General features: G+C 42.7%; 1 protein-coding gene across 2 annotated transcripts in view; it reads left to right on the forward strand.

The window, feature by feature from the left end:
* The window catches only part of CDC27 (cell division cycle 27), a 29,481-nt gene extending 17,830 nt beyond the window's left edge, over positions 1 to 11,651 (forward strand). The window contains exons 12-19 of one of the 2 annotated variants that reach the window (XM_069952098.1): positions 50 to 222; positions 3,863 to 4,015; positions 4,402 to 4,610; positions 4,712 to 4,829; positions 4,964 to 5,092; positions 5,354 to 5,428; positions 7,874 to 8,030; positions 9,936 to 11,651. In XM_069952098.1, the coding sequence (XP_069808199.1) occupies positions 50 to 222; positions 3,863 to 4,015; positions 4,402 to 4,610; positions 4,712 to 4,829; positions 4,964 to 5,092; positions 5,354 to 5,428; positions 7,874 to 8,030; positions 9,936 to 10,018 (1,097 nt within the window). In that variant the 3' untranslated portion in view covers positions 10,019 to 11,651. Of the gene's footprint in view, positions 1 to 49; positions 223 to 3,862; positions 4,016 to 4,401; positions 4,611 to 4,711; positions 4,830 to 4,963; positions 5,093 to 5,353; positions 5,429 to 7,873; positions 8,055 to 9,935 lie in introns of both variants that reach the window. The other variant, XM_069952096.1, reaches the window with a different exon arrangement.
* Positions 11,652 to 25,390: the final 13,739 nt, after the last annotated feature.

Below are 25,390 nucleotides of genomic sequence, written 5' to 3' on the forward strand. Positions count from 1 at the left end.
TAATGTTTGTGAAAATTAAAGGGTTTCATATCTTTCTCTTTGTTTTTAGAAGGTTTAATGAGCCTCTTAAGGGATATGGGAAAAGGCTATGTAGCCTTGTGCTCCTATAACTGCAAAGAAGCCATCAACATCCTGAGCCACCTCCCTTCCCATCACTACAACACAGGTTGGGTTCTGTGTCAGATCGGCAGAGCCTATTTTGAGTTGGCAGAATATTTGCAGGTAAGGGATGAGGTTTATTCTTCCATATAACTACTATAGCTGATAAACAAAAGGCTGACTGTACAGTGGGGGATAACTAGAATTCTTATCAGAAAATCTCTTTGTAAAGCAACTGAACCTTCTGGCAGATATGTGACAGAAAAGCATAACTTTTATTAAACAAAACTTTTTCATATGTGTCAGACATATCAAATGTTTTGATTGATTATGATCTGGAACGCTCATATTGCAAACAATCAGGAGGTTGAGCCAGAAGTAAGCTGTTGGCACGTTTGCTCCAGTCCAGGAGCTCCGGTCCAGGTCTCATACACACAGATCCAGGGAGAGGAGTGCGCAGCAGTGCAGTTGCCTCTTTAGTTCTACTGATTGGTCAGGGTCTGAACCCTTATGCTGCATTCACATGTTCCGTGTTCCACACGAAACACGGACGTGGAATGCCTGTAAAGGCATCTGAGATAAGATGCTAGGAGCGGGGGAACTGTACAGATATACGCCGCACTGTAATGACCTAGCCATGCGGCTGATTCATTACAGCACGGCGCTTATCTGTACAGTTCCCCCGCTCCCAACATCTTATCACAGATGCTGCCCAGGCGGGGTCCGTTACAGGTATTCCACTTCCGTGTTCCGTGAGGAGCATGGAACGTGTGAATGCAGCCTTACATCTAGACCCAGGGCTGTGGAGTTGGTAAGCCGCAGCTCTGACTCCTGAATTTTATCAGGACCGACTCCTGCTCCTTCATAAATGGAGCAGCTTCTCCCTAATGTCCTACATGATCCTAGAGTGACTTCTAAGGGAATGAGGAAACATTATAAAGCAGCTTCTCCTGTGTGTGCAGTGGATGCAGCCAGTCTCCAGCCTCCATGTCCTGAACTACTCACACCTAGACTAGATGGAGCAGGTGGTCTTTTCCTGCTGAGAATCTTCTATATTTCTAACTAAATATTCACCATACACACAGACACACTGCTAACAATGCCAGATATCTGTACCTATAAAATTCATATTAAAACTCAATTTTAAATTGTTCTAAGATTTTTTTTTTTAAAGCTGGAGTCGGTACTTTTTTTCCGACTCCAGCCAAAACTAGTTCCGACTTCACGACTCCACAGCCCTGTCTAGACCGATTAAAAACTTTTTGTGTCACATATGTTTTAAACGCTGGTAGATACCGTCCCTCCTATGTGAACTGTGTACATGTATGTCCATCTTGGACTGCAGCCAGGTTTTGTGATCTATAGAATAATACTAGCATTAATTAAGAGAACTATTTATTTATTAATTTTCTTCCTTCTTTGAAGGAAGAATATCTGTGCTCATTCATAAGAGCTAAACCCCTCCTTCAAGGTAATCAGTGACTGGACAAGAAACTGTCACTGACTGATCGGTACCCCCGCAGGGGTAAGCCACTTACCTCTGTCCTGACTGATCTTCAATCTGTTCATAGTCTGCTCTAAGGCAGACTCTATATACAGATCGCCAATGACACTGATGATTGCTATACTATGGCATAGAATTCATCAGTATATGCAATTAGAGCATTGCATATAAGTCCCCTAAGGGACTTGTATATGCAATTCCAAATGTATAAAAACAAAAAAAAGTTTTAAAACCTATTTTTAAAAAAACCCTAATAAAATGCCCCAATAAAGATTTATATTACCCCTTTTATCATTTATAGAAATAAAAATATAAAAAAAACAAACACATTACATATCGTAGCGTGCAGAATTGTCAGATATATTTAAATATAACAGTATTGTTCCCGCATGGTGAACAACGGAAATGAAAAGCGTGAAAAAACACCAGGATTGCAAATTTTGAAAAATTATATATTAGAAAAAAATTCATAACATTCCAAATTCTTTTATCACACCAATAAGATACCAATAAAAACTAGAGGTCATGGTGCAAAAAAGGACACACCAACCAGCCCTGTAGGTGAAAAATTAACACGCTATAGCTCTTAGAAGATGAGGAGATGGCACTGCTTCAGTTTGACCCAGACATCAGAGCATCAATGACCTCGGTCATAAAGGAGTTAAAATCCTTCAAATATTTAATCAAATGAGGCGTTCACAGCCCTTGGATGCTTTAGAAACTCTGCATGCTGCATTAAAAGGATGGAACCCAACGAACCTCACTGGACTAAAGTATGGTCTTTTGGGTGCAGTTGTTTTTCGATTGTAATAGGAGCCATGATGGTTGCTTAAACAGAACCTTCGTTTTACTGCCTGCAGAGGATCACAGTTTTTGACTGTTTAGCAAAGGAATTTAGAGAGTTAGGACTGTTTTACACACAGCGCTGCTATAATGAAGGCTGGTCAGAGAGATTGACACTCTTTTGCAGACCATTTACTAGGCTCAATGAATCCCTGGATCATTTGTGCGGCCAATTAACTAGTCCGCTGCCCATTCCCTTTTACAAAATATGCGATCAGCTGACAAACAAGTGATTTCTCATTCATCAGCTGATCGCTGTCCCTTTTACACAGGCAGATGATCAGCGGTGAGTGTTACTTCCTCTCAACAATCAGCCTGTGGAAAAGGACCTTTACTTTAACGGTGTAATTTAATTGAATTTGTTGCCTGCTTTTTTTTTTTTTGCTTTTATTTTCCCTAAATAAGTGTGTACTGAGAATTATCTGGTTGTTATGGAGGACCTCAAGCATAAAATCTGCTTTCCATCACCACCTCTCCCCCTCCTGATGGCTTATTTCTAGAGATGAGCGAACCTCGAGCATGCTCGAGTTCATCTGAACCTGAGCGTTCGGCATTTGATTAGCGGTGGCTGCTGAAGTTGGATAAATCCCTAAGGCGATGTGGAAAACATGGATATAGTCATTGGCTGTATCCATGTTTTCCAGACAAGATTAGAGCTTTATCCAACTTCAGCAGCCACCGCTAATCAAATGCTGAACGAATGCATGCTCGAGGTTCACTCATCTCTTCTTATTACACTTTGCACTTTTAGACATTGAAGTCTAACCTATGATCTCAGAAGATGCTGAGTTTTTCTTTCATGCCGCTTTGTGTGTTTGGTGATTTGATCAATAACTTGTTCATTAAGGAGATCTTGGTTTTCCTGAACTTTTGATATTGAGGGCTTATTGCTAGATGATTGGTAAGACTCCTCCTCCAAACACCCTCCAATGATCAGTTGGCTTCAGATACCACAATGCCCTACCTAGCGCCATGTCCCCTTCATTGTTTCTGCACCTGGTATTGCAGCACTGTCCATCTTTGAGAATGGAGCTGAACTTCACAGAGCTGCAGTACCAGTCACAGCCACTAGAAAATTCTACTATTCTAGTAAACAATGATGGGGGTGTCTGTACAGTATAGTAGTTGGGAGTCTATAGTCTATCCTTCAGTTTTAGGGCCCTATTACACCAACAGATTATCTGACAGATTTTTTTTAAGCCAATGCCAGGAATGCATTTGAAAAGAGGAGAAATCTCAGTCTTTACATTATCACTTGTTCTCTGTTCATAGTCCATTCTTGGCTTTGGCTCAAAAAAATCTGTCAGATAATCTGCTGGTGTAATAAGGCCCTTTAGTCTTGGGAGAACACTGTAACATACTTTGTTTAGCTATATTTTGTGTATAATACTTCGGTGCTGTCATTTGTCTGTGCAGGCAGAGCGTGTGTTCTCTGAGGTACGTAGGATCGAAAACTACCGTGTTGAGGGCATGGAAATCTATTCCACCACACTGTGGCATTTACAGAAGGATGTGGCACTGTCTGTACTTTCCAAGGATCTCACGGATATGGATAAGAATTCACCAGAGGTAAGAGCTGTGATTGTCTTGACTTTGATTTGACTTGACTTTTTTTTTTAATAAATCTCCGTTGTCCCTTAAAGCAATAAAGAAATAAGGTCCAGCAGCTCATAGCTTTCTAGCTGTAGTTAAATAGATATTCTGTCAATTTACATTTGACACATCTGTACCATATACCATAACTATGTAAGGGATAGGAGTTTTCCCCCCTGGTACCTATAGCTGTGTGATTACACAATGGGGGGGTTATGAGGGTGCTGTTCTCCCAGACTCTGTTTCTGAGGAAACATGACACACTCCATTTTAGTGAACCCCGCACAGCTAATGGCAGAGTTTACTGGTGTGCCACATACCCATTGTCTGGAATATTTAACTCTATTTATTTGTCATTTCAGGCTTGGTGCGCTGCTGGAAACTGTTTCAGTCTACAAAGGGAACATGATATTGCCATTAAGTTCTTCCAGCGTGCTATTCAAGTGGACCCTGGCTATGCATATGCCTTCACGCTACTGGGCCATGAATTTGTACTAACAGAGGAATTGGACAAAGCACTTGCTTGTTTCAGAAATGCCATCCGTGTCAACCCCAGACACTACAATGCATGGTAATGGTTCTGTAATATTGTGTCCACATTGTAGCAGTTTAACCTCTCGGGCCATAGCTTTACACTCTGTCCGCCACTAACATTGTCCTTTTTTGCCCCAGGTATGGTCTTGGAATGATTTACTACAAGCAAGAGAAGTTTAGCTTGGCAGAGATGCATTTCCAGAAAGCACTAGATATCAATCCGCAAAGTTCAGTATTGCTGTGCCATATAGGAGTTGTAAGTGGTTTTTATTCCTCTTAATAGTGAATTATAGTTATTCATTTTCTCCGTCATTAAATGTGAGAATGTAAGCTCACTGTCCTGGAAATTCCAAGTAACTTCATATGTACTATGTTGTGTCTCTGTTATAGGTGCAGCATGCACTCAAGAAATCCGATAAGGCTTTAGACACGCTCAACAAAGCTATTTCCATAGATCCCAAAAACCCGCTATGCAAATTCCACCGAGCCTCCATCTTGTTTGCCAATGAGAAATATAAGGTAATATGATATATTTTATGGTGGCTCCTGGTCTGTCCATAGTATGAGTTAAATAGTTTGTTTTTACACACACACACAAATGTGTGTGTGTGTGTGTATATATATATATATATATATATATATATATATATATATATATATATATATATATATATATATATATATATATATATATATATATATATATATGTATGTGTGTATATGTATAATATATGATAAATAGATATTGTGTATAATTTTATTTATTTTCTTATTTCCTAGTCTGCACTACAAGAGCTGGAGGAATTAAAGCAGATTGTCCCTAAGGAATCCTTAGTTTACTTTTTAATAGGAAAGGTAAGAGTGTAAGGTGTAACCTATGACTACCACTATTTACTCTGTATCCGCTACACTTCCCTCTTCGAGTTTTCCAAATGGTTTCTGTTCTTGGCTTTACCTTTATAGAGATCTGAATTATATGGCATTCTGTGCTCCTGAAGACCACTGATTTTTATTCATTTTACTGTAGTTTAACCTGAAGCAAATATGTAAATTACTCTGTTCAGTGCACTGGAGGTGTTGGCTTCTCAATGCACTGTCCTACCTGCCCACCACATCCTACATCCCCCTCCTACTCTCACTCTGTAGACGTGGCTTCTTATGCATGTATGAATATACATGTACGAGGGGACTAAGGATGCAATGGACGGGACAGTCCACTGAGGAGCCAAGGAACGCCCCCAGTGCACCAAACATAATAATTTTACTGTTGCTTCAGATTATACGACCGGAAAACTGTGCCACTGATGGAAGAAAGAAGAGATCACCGGCTTAGCTGGTACAGGTACCTGCTGATAGTTTTCCTTGAAGATCAGGCAGTGGGAGCACAAAGTAGTCCTGTACTATTTTGAACTTATATGGGGCACAGAGGGAACACTGTGCTTTGTGAAGCAATACAGATGCTGCCTCAAAAACTGGTATAATGGCATCAGAGGCCACATGCAAGTAGAAAATTTTCTGTTTATTTAGCAAAATCAACGAGAATCGTCAATGTTTGAAAGAAAAAGAAAAAATATTTTTTGACCATATCACCTTGCCTTATGTATATTCAAGTTGGCTTCTTGTTTGTCATTAGGGCACACAAATTGCCTTGGTTATAAGATTCTACCTCTAGGAGACTCCTCTAACCAGATTACTCCTCCTGCAGACCCTGAACTGACAACTATTAGCTAAGTGTCCACGTGAGGGCCCCATTGCCTACCTGCCATCTACTCTTTATTTTCCTTTGTGTCCTTTTAGGTTGTAAGTACCAGGTTAACTAGATCACCCTGTAATCCCACTATGTGGAGGGAGAACATTGTGGCCTAACTTCTTTATCTGCCCTACCTTCAGAGGAAAAAAAGGAGTTAGGTCTCCGCTAAACCTCTGTTGTTCACCACTTTTGGAGTTATCTAGTTATCTTACTGCCAGCTTGTCCTCCTGCACCATTTAGGAGGCAACTTGGAAAGCTTTCTGACAACGCTGGGCAATTTGCCATTGTTTTGGTTGGTTTAGCAACTGACAGAAATCAGCCCTTTTGCCCTCTCTAGGTCTCTCCTTTCAGGACAAGGATCCCTTTTGAAAGAAAAAAAACTCCTTCCTGCAACAAGAGTTGGTCACTTGGGTCAGTCACTGCATGCAGATGCTGGGCCTGATGGTCTCATCTGTTGAGGCAATCTGCTTTGATTCCTTGTTTCAACACTTAGCACATGAAACAAGCCATTCTTGCTTTTTGGAACAAGTTGAGGGAATCTCTAGATTATGCAAACCTCCTTTCCCAATCACAGAAAAAATGTCTGGAAAGCAATAGTAAAGACCAGTAAATGAAATCTTTAGCTTTATTTATAAATGTCCCATAAAATCAGCGCCAACGTGTTTCTGGTGATCAAGCACTCTTATTCATGGCTAATAGTAAAAATGTTTTAGTAAAAATATTGTAAAAAAATACATACATACAACATATTATATACCGTAGCATGCATAATTGTCCAATCTATTCAAATATAACAATAGCGACCCCGTACAGCAGTTAAAAAAAAATGCCAGGATTGCTGTTTGGTTTTTTTTTTGTTTGGTTTTTTTTTTTGTTACATAATATATAAAAAAAATTTATACAAATGATCAAAACATCCGATCTACACAAATATGATACTAATAAAGAGATCATAGCACAAAAAAATTACACCCCATAGGTGAAAAAATTAAACCAAATTAGACCAAAAGAATTACAATAGGACCATTTTAATATGTATTTAAAAAAAAAAAGAATTCATTAGGAAAAAGAAAATGAAAATCTGTGTAAACTTGCACATCATTGTGTTCAGACTGACCTATAGAATAACGGTATCATGTCACTTTTACTAGACAGGAACCCTCCCAAAAGTTACAAAATAGAATTTTTCCAATTTTTATTTTCATAAATAATATTTTTAAGGTTCTGTCATACATGTTACAGTAGTTTGAACGGTGCCATTACAAAGTACACTTGTTCCTGAAAAAAAACAAGCCCTTACATGGCCCTGTAGAAGGCGAGGAGGAAAAAACAAAAATGCAAAAATTGGGAAGGTCTTGGGAAAACAATTGGGAAGGTCTTGCACAGTATCACTTTAGGCAGTGATTGTCTAATGTTATAGAAAGGCAGAAACCCCTGTAAATGCAGAAGGTAGAAGTGCTATAAATAATAGATCTGGTTAACCTTGATTTCTCGCCTTATACTTTATTTATTGGCTTATGCAGTTTCCCCTCCTGTACTGTCCCCCACAGGTGTATAAGAAGCTCGGTCAGACACACTTAGCCCTTATGAACTTTTCATGGGCCATGGACTTGGATCCCAAAGGAGCCAATAACCAGATCAAAGAGGCCATAGATAAGCGATACCTGCCAGATGATGAAGAGGCTGTAATACAGGAGGAACAAATCAGTGAGTGCTACCCTTATGAAACAGGTAAGAGGGGCCTTAGTCTAAGGGTGTATTCACATGGGCCAGTTTTCACTTGATTTGTACTGCAAAAAAGTTGTTTTGCTAAAAATCTGAAAAAAACAGTGCAAAGCCAGCCCATGTGTATAAACCCTAAGGTCCCATTCACACTACGGAATTTGCGCAAAATTTCAAGCGAAGTAAGACATCACGTGCACTCCGCTTGAAATTCTGCGCAAATTCCGTAGTGTGAATGGACATCCTACTTAATCAGTGGGAAAGGCGGAACTTCAAGCAGGGTGGACTCCACTTGAAATTCAGTGCAAATTCTGCTGTGTGAACTTGACCCTAAGACAACATGCAGCAGAAATAGATTTTTCTACTGCAAATTATCTTTAATAAATTGCACTAAAAATCTATGCGGTGCTGCAGATATTGCTATGTGGTTAATGCGCAACAATAGCGTCAACACTAAATAGCAATTATCTACAATAGATATCTAGCAAAATTGGTGCAGAAATTGCATTACTGGGGTTGAAGGTTTGAATTCCACACCACATCACTGCCAGGCATGGGAGGGCCTGGACAAATGCTCTACATGGTGCCCATTGAAAGGCATGTAAACCTGTAGGTCTACTAGAGAAAGAGAGCATTTTTTTTCTCTGCTGTAGCTCTTTTAACTCTTTAAAGGGAACCAATCAACCCAATCGGGCTGATATGGTTCCCTAAACTGCTGTTTTACAGCTCCTGCAGCAGCAGCGGCCCGTACCGGCTGTGGCTGCAGCAGTAGCTGTATACCCCAAAAAATTACTTTAATCCCCCGGGCATGTGACAGGCAACGACGGGGAAGTAGTCATATGGGTGGCTCCCTGTCCCTATCTAGTCACCGCGCTCTGCCTGTCGGCACGCTCTGAGAGGATGAATGACAGGCAGAGAGGTCCCTTACTGGCCTTTCCTGTCTGTCAATCATCCCTCCGAGCGTGGTGACTAGATACAAACGGGGAGCCGCCCAGATGACTACTTCCCCGCCACTGCCTGTCACGCGCCTGGGGGATTTAAGTCCTTTTTTTCAGGCTTACAGCTACTGCTGCAGCCGCGGCTGGTACTTTTATTTATTGCACTTTAGAAACACAGGGGAGCAGAATTCCTTCTATGTGTGCAGTGTATGGGAGACATCATAGTAGCTAGCACTATAGAGTAGGGTTCAGGGTCCATTCTTCTGTGTGTATGGGAGACTTCATACCAGCTAGCATACTGCTTCAGAGGATTCATTTGCTATGGAAGTATAGGGGAGATCCTCCTCATTGCATGCAGTGTATCGGTACAAAATCCAAGTTATATAGTGGGCAGAATTGGTGTTACTTTTCATGTACACACGACAGCTGCAAAGTTTTCTGAAACAAAAAAGAAAGAGATGCACAACTAGCTGCCCAAATCCAAATATACCATCCCCTCTCTTACAAATCAATGCATGAAAGAAGCAAATCACAAAAAAAATATTATTGGCTAGCATTTTCCATCAGTGCCATAGAGTTTAAATGCAGCTAAAAAACATCTGCTAACTTTGATAGGCCATAGCACACATATAGGTATAAATTACTGAAGCCGAATGTGATGAACAAGGTTGAAGAGGTAGGAAAAGCCCTAGCTTTTAATTTTATATTTATTTCTCTTTTTTTGTTATCTGTGACCTGCAGATGGAGCTCTGCTTTAAAAACAAAGCGGACAGATGTATGTTAAATGGCAGCCGTATTTTATCTTTATCGCCAGGTTATTTAAAGACTAGCATTCAAGGCTTTAATATGTCACCCAGAGCCTGCCGTCTTAGTTGTGAAATCAGAAGCCGTCAGCTTGAGCTGGCATCGTTCTTGTGATAAGTAACAAACATCTCCTTTTGTTTCTTTCAAGTGGGAACTGATGAGTCGCAGGAGAGCAGCATGACGGATGCAGATGACACACAATTGCACGCAGCTGAGAGTGATGAGTTTTAGAGCGGCCCTCGCTCCCCACCGGACATGTGGCGCTGTGGTGTCTGACTGTTACTATTACTCCACACCACCCCAGCCTCACCCTTGCCTTCTCAGACGCCTTTCATGGGCCGCCATTTTGTATCATCATCATCATTGCCTCTGTCATCATTATCAGCCATTCCTCCCCCAACCCTACCTACTCCTGATTTTAAAGTCCTGCAGAGAATTAAAGACTGTGCAATATGTGGGTAGCACTCCCATGGCTTCCTGCTTTTTTTTTTCTTTTTACTGTTCTTTTTATTCCTGCCTTTTGCGACTCCGGGGGCTGTCATGTTGGTGTATGATGCAGAGGTTGAACCCTATACGTGGCCTGTTAATATCCAAGAAGATGGGTAACGGTAAGGGAGCACAAGACTTCTAAGGCTTGACTTCCAAGTTTAATCTTTGAGATGACAATATTTCTCTCTGCTGAGAACAGATATGAGAAGCCTTTCTGCTTGGATAACATTTATTCAGCATATTGATCTAAAGGCAGCAGCATCATGGAAGCCTTTCTCCGGACACCTACAGAGAACCTGAAAACCATTCCAGTGTGGACCCTCTGATGCCCCTTTCACATGTTATACCCTTTAAGACCCTTGCAACCCTTTACAAAATGATGGGCTGACACCGTTTCCAGGGGTCATTTTAGTTTAACTGCTTCTCTGCCTGTGTAACTTTGTACTTGACAGTGAAAGAGTTCTAAATTTTAGCATTGTTTCAAAAGACCCAAATTCATTGCAAATTCATATTTCCTATAAAGAGTGAAAGCCATAATCTTCCAGGCCTTGTCCCTGTTGTTGCTCAGCTTTGTCATAATAATCATGGTACTATGTAAAAGTATTGATGAATTACACTCTTTCTGCCCATTTAGGAAACCAGGGCTGGCACTGTTTGCTATGCTGAAGTCCCCCTTGTTCCTAATGAACTGGAATGGCATTGCTCTAAACGATTATGGCTTCCTCTTGTCATTGAATCTATACTATAATTTATTTCCTAAAGGGCATATGTTAAAAAAAATAATACAACATCGGTTTTATTCTCACCTACCTTCCTTTCAAGTTTTACAATTTGTCTTAATTTAATTATTATAATTTTTTTTTTTTCTTTTTGCAACTTTTATTTTATTATTCTTGTCCCTATCACAGTGAACTAAAGCTACCATCTTCCAGCTAATGGTTCAGGTTTTCAATAAATTGGCATCATCCTTTCTCTCTGCTCAGGTTTCCTGTCCCAATGCTTCAGGCCCGTGCAGCCTTTGTCATCTAGCATTCGGTGACTTTGCTTAGAATCAGGAGGCTAAAACATGTCCCTCTAAAATTGCTGACATTATGTCTAACTGATCACGTGCCCCTCACTGCCGACCAGGCCAGCTTTCCCGCGGCGGACAGTCGTTCTTCATTACTGGTCTCTCTGGTGAAGCGGGATCCCTTTTTTATTGTGTGGATGTGATTTTTGTCTTTTTATTTCCCAACGCCCCCTCCTTTTTTTTTTTTTTTATTTTATTTTGGGAAGTGTACAGTGTTCCATTATTTGGGTCAGGAGGTTCCTGTTTAATATATTTTGCGAATCATTTAAGGATGTGAAAAAATAAAAACTTCTTTTAAAAATGTAATCAGGAAAGTTAATGGATTGACGTGAGTGGAGTATGCCATCGTAGGAACTGCGCTGCCCTGATACAGCCAGGTATAACATGCTGTAATTGTTACCATTGCAGCCCTGTGGAAACATACCATAGAAGCTTGATGTCAGAGAGTGTAATAACTTATTGGTAGAAACTGGCGTAGTCATGAACTATATTGGATGAAATTTAAATGCTGTATTAAAATAGCTGTCAGCCTGTTCAGCCAACAGCTACCTCTACCATTTCCCACACACATGAACACTCAGATATGCTGGCAGTGGCTTAGCTACCTAAGAACAAATGTTACTGAACATGACTGATACTTATTTCACCCTGCATCATCTCATTGGGGGGGAAAGAGTCCGCATTAGCTGGTCAACATACCTATTGAAATCAGGAGGTTGGGTCCTTGAATCTCTAATGCATGGGTCTCCAAACTGCAGTCCTCCAGCTGTTGCAATACTACATTTCCCATCATGCCTGGACAGCCAAATCCAAAGCTTTAGCTGTCTGGTTATGATGGGTATTGTGGTTCTGCAACAGCTGAAGGGCAGCAGTGCTCTAGACCCATGCTGTAATGTGTATAGGGCCTTAAAGGGGTTATCAGCATATCTGCACATACAAGTATGGATCCTGTTCATTTCAGTGGCTGGAATGTAGTCAGCGAGTGGCTATGTTTTACTCAAAAGCATGATGTGCTAAAATCTTATGTACACCTGCAAAGTGACCCACATCTAGTCAGCTGGTTGCGTTCTGGTTATTGAAATCAATGGGTCTTGTGCCTGTTCGTGCACAGGTCTTGGCATCATATTTTGCTGAAATATCTTTGCAGTGGATTTAAGCAGATGTACCAGCGGGTACACGGCTTTAAAGGGAACCTGTCACCGTGGACGCGGCTACAGAGCCTGCCCGACCCCCCCGGTGCAGCCCTTGGATACTTACCCTTTCCAGCGAGTCCCGCTCCTGGAGCCGGTCCCGGGACGAAGATATCCGCGCCCGAAGCCGTGCGCGCCCACTGCAGAGATGAGTCCGATGCCAATAGAGAATGATTGCTCCATTTATTCTCTATGGGCATCGGACTCATCTCGGGTAATTTGCATACAGCGAGCGCATGGCTTCGGGCGCTGATATCTTCGTCCCTGGAACAACTCCAGGAGCGGGACTGGCCGGAAAGGGTAAGTATCCGGGGGCTGCACCGGAGGGTCTGACAGGCTCTGTGCTCACGTCCCCGGTGACAGGTTCCCTTTAAGATTTTCTGTTGCCTGAGGCGAGAACCTATGTGGTGCCCCTCCCCCTGAAAATCAAAAGTAAGTTTTACATCCAGAAAATCACCACACATATTACCACCATGCTGCTCCTGAACAAAGCCTGCTATACTTACATCAACATCATATAAACACCAAATAATACCGCCACATAAGGACCGCATATCACCACCCCATAGTGACTAAATATTACCACTACACAAGGGAGAAATACCACCATCTTGAACACACTACCACTGCTTAATGATTTAACAATACCAGTACTGCTACTGAAAAAAAAAAACACTATAGAGAGTCCAGCATTACCCCCACATAGTGACAATATAGTGATCAGGGTGCAATTACATCCATTGACTCACCTGGGAGTAGTTCACTTTCTCTCTTCTTCATTTGGTCCAGGTCCAGCATCTATCGAAAAAAAAAACATTTTAGGGCCCTATTACACGGGACGATTATTGTGCGAAAAATCGTTAAATTGTTCGCTCAAGTTCTGCGTTTTTTCACTAATGGTTCAATGTAATTGCACATAGTTTATTCCTTCTGATCCCAGAAACACAATGAACAATCATAGTAATGATCGCAATAACGATCATTGTAACGATCGTAACTAACGATTATTGTTCTGTGTAATATGGTGAACGATTTCAGGTTAACGATAATCTCGTTTGCAATAGTTAGTCATTAATCGTTAAAAATCGTTAAAAATTGCTCAATGTAATAGGACCCCTAGGCTCCATACTTTTCCAGCACCCTCCGCCCCTTATACAATACCCCTCTGTAATTCCCCAACATGAATAATTCCCCCTCTTTTACACCCACACAGTAATAAGCCCCTTCTCTTCCACCACACTAAATACCTCCCCTTTGCCCTGACATTTAATGAGATCCTTTCTGCACCTCCACACTATTAAAATCCCCCCGTGTCCTCATTTAGTCATAATCCTCCCTCCTGTGTCCCCATGTAGTCAAAATCCCCCCTTCTTTGTCCCCATGTAGTCATAATTCTCCCTCCTGTTCCCCTATGTAGTCATAATCCTCCATCCTGTGCCCCCATGTAGTCATAATCCTCCATCCTGTGCCCCCATGTAGTCATAATCCTCCATCCTGTGCCCCATGTAGTCATAATCCCCCATCCTGTGCCCCATGTAGTCATAATCCTCCTTCCTGTGCCCCCATGTCATAACCCTCCATCCTGTGCCCCCATGTAGTCATAATCCCCCATCCTGTGCCCCAATGTAATCCTGTGCCCCCATGTAGTCATAATCTTCCATCCTGTGCTCCCGTGTAGTTATAATCCCCCATCCTGTGCCCCTGTGTAGTCATAATCCTCCATTCTGTTTCCCCATGTAGTCATAATCCTCCCTCCTGTGCCCCCATGTAGTCATAATCCTCCCTCCTGTGCCCCCATGCAGAATATTGCATCAGTGAGATTGCAAACAATATATGATGGAAATGGTGATGTAGGCTGTAGGGGCAGGTCACATATGGTGACATCACCCAAGGGGTGGGGCAGGATCTGTATACGGTATAGTAATGTATACTGCAGTGTACCTTCCATTAATGTTAATAAGGCTGCATGCCTATTTTCTGGTATTGCCATGTATACACAGACCCTGAACAAGGTTTGAACCCAGGAGTGATGCCAGCGATTCAGATTTTTGTCTGCTGTAGTGAAGCACTTATATACTGTGCTGTAAACTTTATACCCCCTGTGAAGTGAACAGTTTCATTGGAACCTGAATAAAACTAATGTAATAGTTAAATGACGGGGGATAACATTACCTTCATCCTACTTGATGAATTGGTTTCTACTTCTAACCACAGAAATGGAAAGAAAAATAGACAAATAATAGATAAAAAAAAGATCACCTGGTCTGTCTAGTCTGCGCTTATATTTTTTCTTTCTTATTATCTTAGTATAGCTATATGTTTATCCCAGGCAGGTTTACAATCACTTACTGTATTACCAAGCTTACTGATTTACCAAGCACATCTGCTGGGAGTTTGTTCCAAGCATCTACTACTCTTTCAGTAAAGGAATATTTTCTCATGTTGCTTCTGATCTTTCCCCCAACTAATCTCAAATTGTTTTTTTTTTATTATTAAAAACCCTTCCCTCTTGAACCTTATTTAGTCCTTTAAAATACTTAAAGATTTCGATCATGTCCCCCTTTCCCTTCTTTCCTATAGACTATACAGATCTAGATCCTTAAAGGGGTTCTCCTTTTTTGACAATGCCCAGGGAGGGGGTGGGTGAAAACAACATCCGCGTACCTCCCCATTTCCAACACTGCTATCTGAATTCCAATGCTCCGAATTCCAATTCCCCTGGTGTATGGCTGCTTCCTGGTTTGGGAAGTTACGTGATAGACCCGCTCAGCTCTTCAGCGGCTGTACCGGTGTCACAACAAATGGGGCCTATCCCGTCTCGGAGCGGCAGAATGCATACTGCATTGCTGGAGGCAGGGAGGTAAGTGGATGTTATTGTTTTCAACCACCCAATCACCAGCCATTGCTGAAAAAGTGGTCCCAGCAAGAGCCCCCCTTTATTCACTACTCTCAAATCATTCTCTTCTAAAGTCTTTTCTAACAGACTTTTGTGAGAATTCTGTTCTAAAATTCCCATAAGGTCTGACACCAGTCCTTATTCTATTCATGTACTGGGGTGACCGCAAACCCATGGCAGAAATCCTAGTGTAACCCTTGCTGGGGGAAGTCCTTGTCTGGCCAGCGTTTCCTGGTGCAGGGGAAACCTGATATAACATGGGGGCCATTCAGATGAGTTATCCATTTGTAGTTCATGTATGTACTAAATGAATTACACAGTGGCTCTCCATTAAGAATCATAAAGGGGGGGGGGGGGTAACCCCCTGGGGGGGGGGGGGTAACCCCCTCGACACCAAAATGCCTTAACTTTGCATACTGGGAAGGGGTTGTGAAATTACAAGAAAATCTGTGAAATAAAGACTACCGTGGTGTGTCCATATCTGGAGTGTCCTATATATCTGCCACCACCTCTTCACCCACTGCCCAAACTAATGGAATACAGAAACAGCAATAATAATGATATCTTGAAGACTTGGTATAATATGTAAGCAAACAATTCCTTGAAGGCCATGAAGTTGTACAGTAATAGAATTGCCCTAGAAGCAGAATGAGAACCCTATGGCATTTAGAACAGAGGGCAGCGGGATCACAAACCTTTCCGCACCATAGTGGGGTCACTTGCCTCTCATTTGTCACCGAGCCCAGAACATTGACAGGAATGAATAATTAAGAATAGTATTAATATCCTGTCTGATAGAAGTCTAGGGGTAGCGCACATCAGGCTAGAGAGCTGTCAGCTCCTGTTGCTTTATGTGTCTATAGAGATGAAATGCTCACAATTAAATTCACATTAAATGATGTAATAGAGATTAATCTACACGCAATCCTGCCATTAGTATGTAGGCTGGTGTCTGAACACCATATTACTAGTAGTGTTTTATTCCCACATTTGAGGCTTCCCCACCCAAAAAAATAGTATGTTTTAGTACATACCTGGACTGTTAACACATGACATGTAGGGGTCATTTACTTATGTTGCTTGTGCCAGATTCTGACCCATCAGCATGATGCCACATAGATCTGGACGCATCTGACCAGCCATGTTTGTGAAATCCTGGTCCCTTCCAGGTTGCATATATATATATATATATATATATATATATATATATATATATATATATATATAACATACTATTTTTTCTTGCAAAGTATAGAACTGTGATCTGCATTTTTTTGTCAGTATGAGCTATTGTGACACCATGTGGTAGGAAATGGTAAGTACATGAGAGAAATCCATAGATGTATGACTAAGATAAGGTACGTACAAATGAAAGGATGGGTATTGATATGTAGATCATTGTCCTGAAGCACTGAATCACAATTTTCACAATATGAAGTGGATTTTCTTTATAATGTGCAGATTACTTCTGTGGTAGAAGACACCTGAGCCTCTTTTTATTTGATAAAGTAATAAAATCAGATAGATTGGGAACTGTGCAATGTTTTCTTTTCTTCCTTGATATTAAACAAAAGTTGTTTTTTTTTTAAATTACTGTGTGAGTTATAGCGGTTTCCTATTGCAGACATTTATGGAATATCCACAGAATGTGCCTTACTTGTCCGATAGAGAGGTCCCAGAGGCACCACTCGGTAGAAATAGGACATGGGGACATCTATGGGAGTTATGTAAACTATGGTGAGACTCTCAACCAAAGGGATGGATCAGATGAATGGCCTTGGCGTAGAGAAACAAGCTAATTTCAAGCAGTAGTGTAAATTCCTTTAATGTAAAACCTCAGTCGGGCAATTTCTTTTCAACAGAGCCTGAGGAAGACTCAGACTCTGCATTGAAACGCGCCACTTTGCACTTTTATGTAATTGTCCGACTGAGGTCTTACATTAAAAGAAATTACTGCTTGGAATTTGCTCATTCCACTGCGCCAAGGCCATAAGTGTGATCCATTCCTTTGGTTGAGGGTCTCTGTATAGAGCCCACACATTGTGACAGATGCTGTTGGCTGGGATCGCACAGACCCGGCTGCAAATTGATCAATATATGTTCTCCATATAGTTGTGCCTATACTGGAGAACAACTCCAACAGGTTAGTTCACAAGCATTGAATCTAGCTGTTATAGACTTGTTCTGATCTACTACTCTATATTAGGACCCCTGTGTATGTGTTTGTTTGTCTAAATCAGTATACGGTGCAGAGCTACCCACAGGACACAATCAGGCTGGACATGGCTTGGGCCCTCTCATGCCAGAGATAAGTGCGAGTACCAGAGAAGAAATCTATTAGACTTTTATGGCATATTCTGTGGATACACTATAAATGTTTGAGATGGGATTTACACTTTAAAGCGTACATATCACATAAACAAACTTCTCACATATCATAGTGACACGCCAGGGGTTTGTATAGGTAAGAATCCAGGTGTTGAGATCCCCGATGCGTCTGCCCCTTTATCTCCGCTCTATCTACTAAAGTAGCAGTGGACAGAATTATAATGGAAGACTATGGAACTTCCAGAATACACGACTGACGAAAGTTTCATAGACCCCATTATAATTTTGTCCACTGCTACGTTACCAGTAATAGAAGCAGAGATGAAGAGGCAGAGCGTGCACTGTAAAGCGCTTCTGCCCCTTCATTCTAGCGATCAACAGAATATTGCAATAAAGATATATACACTGCTAAAAAAAACTAAAGGGGACACTAAAACCACACAATGTAACTCCAAGTCAGTCACATTTCTTTGAAATCACCATGTCCTGTTATAAAGCAATACTGATTGTGAATCAATTTCTGCTACTGTTTTGCAAATGGAACAGACAACAGGTAGAAATGATCGACAATAAGCAAGACAACCCCTATTAAGTAGAGATTCTGCAGATTCTATTGTTTTTGTCACTTTTGTATTTTGTCATTGCTCTCACCCATAGAGGTAACATGAGGCAGTATCCACAACCCAGAGAAGGTGCTCAGGTAGAGCAGCTCATCCAGGATGGCACATCAATGCGAGCTGTGGCAAGAAGGCTTGCTGTGTCTGTCAGCACAATGTCCAGAGCATGGAGCAGACACCAGGAGACAGGCCAGTACACCAGGAGACATGGAGGGAGCGATAGGAAGGCAAAAACCCAGCAGCAGGACCATTATCTCCTCCTCTGTGCAAAGAGGAACAGAAGTGCCAGAGCCCTGTAAAATGACCTCCAGCAGGCCAATAATATCCATGTGTCTGCTCAAACTGTCAAAAAGGGAATCCATGAGGATGGTATGAGGGCCCAACGTCTATAAGTATGTGTTGTGTTTACAGCCAAACACCGTGTAGGGCAAATGCCAAGATTGGCAGACTGGACATTGGGGCCCTGTGCACTTTACAGATGAGAGCAGGTTCATACTGAGCACATGGGTCTAGAGACGCTGTGAAGAACATTCTCCAACATCCTCCAGCATGACTGGTTTGGCAGTAGGAGGGACTGCCCACTTTCTTCTCCACCACTCACAGGGACTTTTACACACCCTTTAGGAAGTCGTCACATGGGGAGAGGAAGTTTAGCGCTACTTTAGTTAGTTTCCCTCTGATTCTCTGAGGAGTAAGACACACACAGATCAGGCATCCCTGCTGAACTTAGCCAGGGCCTGGCTCTGCCAGATTCCTTGTCCGGGACAGACCAGCTGTTGTAGTGGACACACATATGGAAAAAGAAGAGACTTTCTTTTCAAAAGCTATCACTATAGACAAGATACAGTGCTAAACAGCTAAAGAGGACAAGTCAGAGAACACTCCAGCCCACGCCGAGAACCTCTCTTAAAAGAGTAGGGTGGTATCCTAGACAGAGGAATTGACCCGAATAGAGCAAAACAGCCGTATCCAAGGCTTACATACTCTATCTCGCAGCGTAGGCAAAACTGGGAAATGCTCGGACACTTAGCTACACTACGGTAACCAAGACTGGGGCTTGTGTCACCCTCGTAGGACGGGTAACCCAACACTGCAGGGCAGGGTGGTTATAGTGACATTCAGGTCGAAACATGGGCACAAGTATTCTTTTCTTCTCAAGTATCTTCCAAGTATTTCTTCTCACAAGTTCTGGCAGAGCACATTACTAAACTGGGTTGGGGCTCTCCAGATAAACTCCTCTCCACTCTTCTAAACTCCTCAAATCTACTCAGCACTCAACTGAAGCATAACTCTTCTATCCTACCTCAGCATGTCAGCATCTCTCAGCACAGATCCAGTGAACTCAAGTCTGTATCATAGAAGTCACCTGTTACACTATCCTGTATTATGAGAGACTTATTAGTAAAGATCACCTTATTTATTTTACTGGGACTCAGTGATAATTGCACCAGCACCTATACACACATGCTACACCGTCCTTGAGTCATTTTCCCCTATCTGTGGGTGACGGTACCGACCGTCCGGGTGGGTCATCTCCCCACTCTGGACAACCGTGATAAGAGCCCAAGGGACAGCCCGACAGGTCACTGACCATTGGGAATCAATATAGCCACCCACACACACTAAAAGCAGGTATACCATCACATCTGTGTGCTGAGTTAGCACTGGCGTCATGACTACATCCTCACAGGCTGAGCTATATTCCAACCACTGACATAACATCATCCCGGTGGTTGGGCACTGAAAGGTGCGACCACCACAGTCATCACAGACCCATTGTGAGACCATATGCAGGTGCAGTGGGTCCTGATGCAGGACAATGCTAGTCCTCATGTGGCTGGAGTGTGTCCGCAGTTCCTGTATGATGAAGGAATTGATGATATGGACTGGTCCGCCGGTACCCCAGACCTGAATCCAATCGAGCATATCTGAGAAATGAATGACCAGCCAGAGAAAGATGTCATGGTGAACTCAATATAAAAGGGTGCTTTCACACTGGACGGGTCCGCTGTGGAGTTTCTGTAAACCACATGTGACTCCACAGTGGTAAATACACTAAATCTGTGGATATCATTTACAATGTTTGAAAAACAAAAAAAAAAAAAAAAAAAATCCACAACCCTGAAGTCTGAATTTCTGAAAATCTCATTCACAAAAGGGCATTTATACATTTCTGTAGTAACATAGTATGACAGGTTTCTGCAGGAGCGTAACTAGAACTAACTGGGCCCCATAGCAAACTTTTGATTGCCCCCCCCCCTCAAACAACTGACCACTAAGCTGTGAAGAGAGAGCAATATGTATACATAGTATTAGGAAAAGCATTATAGCACCATGACCACAGCCATTACCACTATATTGTTACCAATCAAATCCAGTATGTTAAGATGAATAATACAAACAGTACCAGTTTACATGGGACAAATATTACCACCTCTCACTGACTAAAACCCCCACATACTGAATAATGCTACCACTGCTACGGAATAAAATCCACAGTCCACAGTCCAATATCACCATTGGCCATATAGTGGCATGTATAAGCTCCACACAGACTTTACACACCACAAGTGATCACAGTGCAGTTACAGGCGTCTTCTCCAATCGGAGTTGCTCACTTTTTCCCTTCTTCTCCATCCAGCCTGGCCACCATAAGGACTTCTCTCAGTAGGATCTGACAGACAAACAGTTTAGGTTCCTCACTCATGCCCCAATATCCTACGCATCTATTTGCTCCATCTGTTCCCTCATATAGTGGTCCCCTCTGTATTCATATAGTAGTTAGACAACTGTGTCCCTCATTAAGTAGTTAGACCCTTCTCTGCCCCCCCCCATATAGTACCGTATTTTTCGCTTTATAGGACGCGCCTTTTGATAAGACGCACCCCTGATTTTAGGGGGGAAAATAGAAAAAAAAATATTTTGCTCATTGTCACAGTTTGGAGATAGCAGCAGTGTAATTGGTGCCAATCCCCCATATAGTGCCCCACATAGTAGCCAATGACCCCATATAGTGCCCACATAGTAGCCAATGCCCCCATAATATAGTGCTCCCCATATAGTAGCCAATGCCCCCACATAGTGCCCCCACATAGTAGCCAATGCCCCCACATAGTAGCCAATGCCCCCATATAGTGCCCCCCATATAGTAGCCAATGCCCCCATATAGTAGCCAATACCCCCACATAGTAGCCAATGCCCCCATATAGTAGCCAATGCCCCCATACAGTGCCCCCATTGTAGCCAGTGCCCTCCATAGTAGCCAATGCCCCCATACAGTGCCCCCATATAGTAGCCAATGCCCCCATACAGTGCCCCCATATAGTAGCCAATGCCCCCAGGCAGTGCCCCCCATAGTAGTCAATGCCCCCATATAGTATCCAATGCCCCCAGACAGTGCCCCCATAGTAGCCAGTGCCCCCATAGTAGCCAATGCCCCCATATAGTAGCCAATGCCCCCATACAATGTCCCCCATAGTAGCCAATCCCCCCTGCGACCAGAAAAACAACAAACAGGCTACTCACCTGCATAGTGAGCGGCAATACAGGGGGCTGGGGCATGTTTTAACGTGGGGGCCCGGGCCCCCTGAACCCCCGGGCCCCATAGCGACGGCGTACCCTGCCCCCATGGTAGCTACGCCAGTGGGTTTCTGCATATTCTGCAGCACTGTACAGAGCTCTTGATCTCCCATGCAAACACAGGGAGAACATACAAACATACCGATGTTGCCCTTGGTATTATTCGAACCCAAAACCCCAGCGCTGCAAGGCTACAATAATATTGTAACTGAGCCACCGTGAACAAAAAAAAAGTGTAAGTGTAAAGGGCCTAAATAACTCTAGGGATAAAGCTAAATCCTGTGCAACTACCTTTTAGATACCAAGTATGGGATTGGGGGTGCAAGCCCTGTAGGATCAGACTTTGTAGTCACAGACCCCTAGGGCACATCCGTCATTGATTGATCATTGCTGGCTCTATCAAACAGACGTGTGCTAGGATCTGACTGGCACGCCTGATGTTTACTATATGCAGTTGCTATAGTATTGAACAGAGGATACAGCTGATACTAAGGCAGTGGTCATCACCTTCTGCAGCTGAGGAGATACAACTGACTAATCCATTTCCTGGAAAAGAAAATGGTGTAATTCCTTTGAGATGACTAATAGTCCATTTCTCGAACCCATTTTGACAAACAGTAATATAGAAATGCTCCATCAAAGCATTCACCAAATGCAGGTTTATAGAATGTCTTAACCTAAGTCAAATGGTTCAAAAAGATTATACTCGGGAGAATTAAAATTTATATATATATATATATATATATATATATATATATATATATATATATATATCTTGGGTTGTTAAAAAAAAAGTTATACTTACCTACCCTGATCCCCCAAAACTTCTAGTCTGTTTTTGCTCCCCTACTTGTCACTTCTTCTTCCAAGGCAAGTCATCTCAGCAGGAACTGCCCACTCAGCCAATCACAGTCCTCAGCATTGTCCCGCCTCATTCAGTGATTGGCTTTGCTGGCAGTTTCCACTAAAAGGATGTGTTAACAGGAACCAAGTGATGAGGACTGGGGACCATCAGATCTGGAACTGTACGGAATCAGGGTCGGGGTGAGTGTTACTTATTTACACAATCCCATAAATATAATGTCCCCTTTTGTGTTTTTTGCAAGTCTTTATTAAAGCTTTGAGCTGGGTTCACACTACGTATATTTCAGTCAGTATTGTGGTCCTCATATTGCAACCAAAACCAGGAGTGGATTAGAAACACAATAAGGCTCTGTTCACACAATGTTGAAATTGAGTGGATGGCCACCATATAACAGTAAATAACGGCCATTATTTCAATATAACAGCCGTTGTTTTAAAATAACAGCAAATATTTGCCATTAAATGGCGGCCATCCACTCAGTTTCAACATTGTGTGAACAGATCCTTTCTGTGTTTTTAATCCACTTCTTGGTTTTGGTTGCAATATGAGGACCACGAAACTGACTGAAATATACGTAGTGTGAACCCAGCCTTAATACGCAACAAAAGTAAATGTGTTCAGATGAGGAAGAAAGCCTCTAAAGAGGGCATAGATTCTTTGTACCTAGTTTTGTTTAAACCAGACGAAGGGCCCAATTACGCAGGATGATTTTACTGCAAAAAATCGTTATACTGTTCAAATTTAAGCGATAATTGTTTTGTGTGAATGCAGGCAAAGGTCGAAGGTTGCGCAGCGGGGTGTATGTTTGTTTTGAAGGCCCATTGGGGGCGCACCTTAAGCCAGAGGTAAAGGAGAAAATTTGAAGGGACGAATACGTTAAGATATTTTCTCTTTTACCTCTGAAGTTAAATCTTAACCGGGTTAAACCGGATGAGAGCAAAAAAGAGGAGGAGGAGCGCCAGTGGTATCGACTGATACCGCGGATATTTATTAATTGGTTGCAGGCCTTCGCAATTTTGGCCAGTGTCATCGGGGAAAAGGCGCCGGACAATTGTTCTGCACTTTTTTGCTATCAGGATTCGATAGGGGAGGCCTATCGTGTGTATAGTGGGAATGCTTGGCTCAGGTACGACGAGCAATACCGACAGCGGAAGGCGGTGCGCCTCTCGTTGATATGGGATCACAAAGATATTGGGCTTTGATTGAAGCTGCTGGCAATTCAACAAGGGGTCCTGTAAATTTGGAACGATTGTCGCTACCGACATGAGTGTTCCAGTTGTGGGGAGGCACATGGACTGTCCCGTTGCTTTAAGAAGGGAAAAGGTAGGAGTGGGGACGCTGAGGGAAAGGGGGGTAACGCCAGTGACAGTGTCCGCGATGCGACTGTATCTAGTGGCCTACCCAAATAGGCAAGCAGAGGTTTTGGAGACTGTTGTTGTGGAGACTGGTGTTGGCAGGTTTGTCGCTGAATGCTCATTTCACTGTGGTACATGTTTCGGGAGTTTCTAATGACATCGCTGACTCTCTTTCACGTTTTCAGTGGGAGCGCTTTCGGGACTTGGTGCCAAAGACGGAGGTCGAGGGTCTCCACTGTCCGGAGGAGCGGACTGGTCTGAGTAGTGCAATGCCTTTAGTTCAGAGGTCGGTTAGTAGTGGAACCTGGGCAGCTTATGGTAAGGTGTGGACTGTGTGGGAGGCCTTGTTGGGGTCGGTGCCAGAAGGGGTTCAATTGGGTTACAGGGAGGCTTGTTTGTTGTATTTTGTGGGGTCTCAGTTTGCTGATGGGGTGTTTCCGTCTGTCATGGGAAAGAAGCTGACGGCGCTTGCCTTTCGGTTCAAATCGCGGGGTGAGGAAGACGTGATTATGCGTTTTCTTGTGTGACAGGCAATGCAGGGCTATAGGAAGGGGTCTGTTGTGCGGGATAATAGGTGTTCGGTGTCATTTGATTTGTTTTTATCTTTGGAAGTGGAGTTTGGTGGTGTATTTTCTTCAGCATTTAAAGTGCTTTTGTTCCATTTAGCCTTTTAGGGTAGTGTGGGGTAGTAGGGTGTGTGGGGGAGGGGCTTGATGGTGGAAGAGGTTCAGAAGGTGGGGGATGTTTTGGAGTGTGTGGTAAGCAGCTCGAAAGCTGACCAGAGAGGTGTGGGGGCGGTGGTGCGTTTGTTTTCGTTGCCAGGTTGATGTGCCCGATTCAGTGTTTTGTTAATTATATTGCAGCGCGTCCCCCTGTGTGGGGGGGCCCCTCTCTTGATCCATGCTGATGATAGTTCTTTGTCTAAATTTCAGTTTGTGCAGGTCTTCAAACAGTGTTTACACAGATTAGGTTTTGGGGGTTTCAAATTTAGTTTGCACTCTTTTCGTATTGGTGCGGCGACGGAGGCTGCTCGGTGGGGGTTGTCTGGGGACATGGTAAGGCGCACAGGTGGGAGTCGGCAAGGTATCGGTTGTATGTGCGGCCCCAGCTGTTATTGTTGTTTGGTTGGGTACTGTGTGCTTTGTTGTGTTCTGTGTTTATGGCTTTGTTTTTTCTGTTGTTTTGCAGGAGCTGGGCCGTGCCTTATATGGATCA

This window comes from Dendropsophus ebraccatus, chromosome 14 (assembly GCF_027789765.1).
Source record: "Dendropsophus ebraccatus isolate aDenEbr1 chromosome 14, aDenEbr1.pat, whole genome shotgun sequence".
NCBI lineage: Eukaryota > Metazoa > Chordata > Amphibia > Anura > Hylidae > Dendropsophus > Dendropsophus ebraccatus.